This window comes from Austrofundulus limnaeus, unplaced genomic scaffold, assembly GCF_001266775.1.
Source record: "Austrofundulus limnaeus strain Quisiro unplaced genomic scaffold, Austrofundulus_limnaeus-1.0 Scaffold51, whole genome shotgun sequence".
Lineage (NCBI taxonomy): Eukaryota > Metazoa > Chordata > Actinopteri > Cyprinodontiformes > Rivulidae > Austrofundulus > Austrofundulus limnaeus.
In genome coordinates, this window is record NW_013952453.1 from 126081 (window position 1) to 130565 (window position 4485).

Sequence of the window (4485 nt, forward strand, 5' to 3'; positions counted from 1 at the left end):
GGGGGGGCATCTAACTGAGCATGTACAGTGTGAGTTTCATCACTCTAGCTTGTTTCTGTTTAGAGAAAAATAACACGTTGCAACCATCTCGTGTTCCTGCTGTCCCCATGTCTCCATCACTGGGGGTTAGGGGTCAAGTTAAGAAACGTTAGACTTTATTTTAATACACTGATATAAATGTTTCACTGTAAATGAGTTAAGGTCAGAGGTCACAGTGAGCTCTATAACTGAAATGTTTCTGTCTAACTGCAGATGAGTCTGTGAGCTGGACTGAGGTCAAAATGAAGCGCTCCCTGGTGATCTGCCTGCTGATTGGTTCCTCTCTGATCGGGCTCGGTACGTGCAATTAATCAATATTTTACTGAATATTAGTTCATGCTGTGACAAGTTTTAACTTCTGGCTTTGTTTTTAAAGACCAAATGAAAATAACAAGAAACACTGTTCTTAATTAGAAAACAGTGAAAGTTTGAGGCTTAAACTTTGATCAGCTGTAACAAAGTCTAACCGGTAGGGGGCAGCACCTCAGCGCTCCATAAACACTAACATTCAAGGAATATTTCAGAAAAAAAAAATCAGGAACGTTTCAAGAAACTCTTAAGAGCATTTTAAAGATTATTYAAAGAACCTTTGAGAAATATTCCAGGAGCTTTAGAAAAACTCCAAGCATGGTGCAAATAATTTACAAGATCATTTTTAGAATTTCAGGAAATTTTCAGAAACATCGATGAAACATTTAAGCAACATTGAAAGCAGTACATTTATTTATTTATTTATTTATTTTCAATTTTGGTATGAACCAAGAGGATCCCAGGATTACTGTCATTGTTACAGTTCACCCTTTATTTACATGTTTGCTTGTTCTAGGCTGACATTTTTTTTTATCAAATTTATATATTGATTTGTGCCTTGTGTTCAGCACTTTGGTGACAACTTGTTGTTTTTAAAATGTGCTTTATAAACAAACTGGATGATATTGATGATGAAATTTGTAGTTTTGTTCTTGTTAGATTCTGTAACATTGCTCCTTATTGTTGATCTCTTTGATGGCCTCTGGTTTGGTTTTTGATCTCTTTAGGATATCAATAAATCCACTTGTGCACTGGGCAGGAGATTTGTTACACCCTACAACCGTAAGAGCAAAAAACAGACATTTTTACACAAAACAGGCACAAATGCTGAGGTCAGCCTCTGACTGGTCAGCTTTCTGGATCCATAATGTTCTGACTGACGCTGATCATAGTATTTGTGTGGAACAGACTCAGACCCACCTGGTTCACCTGTTCAGAAGATCTCAGAGATAAAAGTCTGTTTCACARCTCAGTCTGATCAAACCACACCTGTGAGGTTATGACACGTCTTTAAAGTGCCTGTGACGTCAAAGTTTTCCAATAAGTATGAATGAATTTTTTGAAAGATAATGATGAAAAGTTGCTAAATATTTTCAAGCTGCAACAGTTGTTGAGATAGTTGCATGTGAAGTAAAAGGAAGTGATGTCAAAGGGGAATGTGAACAGAGCAGTGCAACAATGGCAAATCACACAGAATAATCTGTTTCTTTAGATTATTTTGAGTCACTGTGAGAGAGATGAAGAAGAACCAGAGTTCAAATAATATTGTTTCAATAAATAAAAACCCGAGTTCCCCTTTGATGTCACTTCCTGTTTACCTTTAGCTGAGCCAAGTTCAGAATAAAATCTTCCCTTTATGTAATGAAATGGGTAAAACTGTGCTGTCGTTTCTTAAACATAAAGATGTTTTGTCTTTTTTTTATTTGAAGGAAATGCACGTCACAAACACTTTAAACTGATTTTTGTTACAGGATCAGCCATTCGCTGCTACAGCTGTAAAGACTATACATCCAGCTGCACCAAACAGAGAGACTGCAGCTACGATGATGCCTGCCTCACGCTCAATGAGAGAGGTACGCCACACCTGTACACCTGTAAACCTGYACACCTGTGACTGAATGAACCTGTACTACACACCTGCATACATCAAATCTGTGCCCCTCTACCTGAGACGGGATTACCACACCTGCACACAAAGAACTTTGACTTCGGTTGGTCAAGAAAGCAGCCATCATTGTCCAGGAAATCCTGATGTACTCACCCAAGTCCTGCAGCTCACAGTTTGTTWTTCTGTTGTTCTGCAGGTGGGATGACCTACCGTCAGTGTCTGAAGTATTCGGACTGCGAGAGGAACCGCCTGGCTCAGATGTTCCCTCAGGTATCGTCCTACACCTCAGACCACTCAGCAGGACCTGTTCTACCAGAATCCACCTCATCCTGYAGTCAGACAAGATAAAGATGAAAATAAAAACAGATCTGACCAAAAAAACCTGCAAGACCTTCAGTCTCAGAAACTTTCTCAGACTTTGGTCCAAACCCAGTTCTTTGGTTGGACCAGAGTTTTTCTACCCTGTTGCTGGTGGCCCACTGTSCTGCATGYTTTAGCTGTTTCYCTGCTTCAGCGCACCATGTTCAAATAATTAAATGACCTCAGAATGTCCCTGAGTTTATCAGTGTCCTGTCAATCACTCATTATTTTGGTCAGGTGTGTTGAAGCAGAAAACATTAAAACAGGATAGTGGGYCATGAGGAACAGGRTTGAAGACCTCTGGTTTGGACTGAGGCTGGTTGAGGGTTAGGGGTTTTCCACCCATTGTTCAGTCCTGATMAAACAAAGTTAGAGTTAGACACAGAACTGAAGCCTCATCTATTAAAGAGAGCTCTGGATCAAACCAAATTTAGTAACGTTCTTGGTTCTGGATTTCAGTCTGACCCACACAGGCACACATCAGAATTCTGACCTGGCCCAATAAAGTTTGGACGGAAGTTTCAACAGAAACAGTTCTGCTCTTTTATTTTGGTACAAACTAGTTAACATAGAACAACTTCCTGTTTGATCCTGAACAGCTTCTTGTTTGGTTTCGATCAGTTGAACTGTTTGATAACTGATTTTTTTTAACTGTTGCTTTTTTTCCAGGTGTCCAGCTTCACCTTCAGGTGCTGCAACTCCGACCTGTGTAACTCCGCCCCCTCCTCAGCAGCAAGTTCTCTGATTGGTCTACTGGCCTCTGTAGTGTTTCTGTGGTGGTGCGTTCACTGAAGGCTCTACAGTGCCTGCTGGTGTCTTCTGTAACCACCGCAGCTTCTTTAATCCAGTTATTGATCGCTGAGTGAGCGCTAACAGATGCGGACTAATTGATGGCTCTGATCAGATTCACACAATAAATTGATTTTCATGTGATCAGTTCCAGCTGCTAATTGGTTCCAGGTGTTCATGACTGTGTCACATGATCAGATCAATAACCAGAGAAGACCAGAGTGTCAGCAGCTGAACAGGAAGCATTCTCATCAGTCTGAAGTTTCTTCTTCTGTGGTTTTCTGAGCAGAAGTGATTGAGGTTAATTTATTTCTTATTATTACAGATCACAGTAATCAAATATTTAAACACAAATTTATCTTCTTACTTGTTGAATTACACTGAATTTTATTTTTAAACTTTTGATTTTATGTTTTTTAAGCGGAAATTTTGAGTTAAATGTTCCAGAAACTTTCAGATGAAGATTTTCTGCTTCTTTCTGTATTTCTCTTTTGAAATGTCGCGTTCTTCCCTGAAAGACCTGAAATCAGCTTTAACTTCATCAATAAAGTTTTAAACTCAAAACCCTACACTTTTTCCTCTTATTTAAACCACACTGAATCATAAAAAATAAACTACGTTGGAAACAAAAATCAAGAAAAAAAATGCTGAAACCTGATGGGAAAAGTTTAAACTCAAGTAAAGCAGAATTTAGGAATTTCACTTAAAGTGTCAAAAACAATATGAAAGTTGTGAATGAAAATGTTTTCATCACTGCAGATACTGTTAAAAAACCTCAAACAGACCTAAAGTGGACAAAAAAGTGTTGATGCTCCAGACTGAAATTCAGACTGCAGCAATTACTTTTTATATTGTTACAAACCTAAACCTAACTGGTTAGAGCAGCATTTTAGASAAGCACGTATAATGAGAGAATTGTTTAAAATGTCTCATTGGGATCGGTGTTGGACAAGATAAGTAATTATACATAAAGACACCAGAAGTATTTCTGACATGTATAAGGGATATAAGGCAGTGTCGGCCGATGTTAGTCATTTTTTAGAATATCTGTATCGGTTCGATAAGTAAAATTGGGCAAATATTAACATCCGATATTGATTTCCCTCTTTTTAGTTGTGTTTCTTTTTCGGGAGGGAAATGGTTGGTCGAGTGGTATCTGTTTGATCATGATAGTGACGCTGCACAGCCAGGAATAACTGAAGCATAGAGCCATGTCAGAGGTCTGATCATATTTTTTAAACTATATTGAAAAAATACACAAGTGTATTTGTGTGTACATGTATATAAATAATTTGTGTGCTTGTAATATCGGTAAATACATCAGCCATGACACCATTAATAATAACAAATATAGATATCGGCTGAAATTTCCTTATAGG

General features: G+C 38.3%; 1 protein-coding gene across 1 annotated transcript in view; it reads left to right on the plus strand.

Moving 5' to 3' along the window:
* Positions 1-3670, plus strand: part of LOC106517613 (CD59 molecule (CD59 blood group)) — a 5090-nt gene extending 1420 nt beyond the window's left edge. Inside the window, exons 2-5 of the mRNA XM_014008543.1 lie at positions 253-336; positions 1821-1922; positions 2154-2227; positions 2987-3670. Of these exons, the coding sequence (XP_013863997.1) occupies positions 282-336; positions 1821-1922; positions 2154-2227; positions 2987-3109 (354 nt within the window). The 5' untranslated portion in view covers positions 253-281 and the 3' untranslated portion in view covers positions 3110-3670. The remainder of the gene's footprint in view (positions 1-252; positions 337-1820; positions 1923-2153; positions 2228-2986) is intronic.
* The last annotated feature ends 815 nt before the right edge of the window (positions 3671-4485 follow it).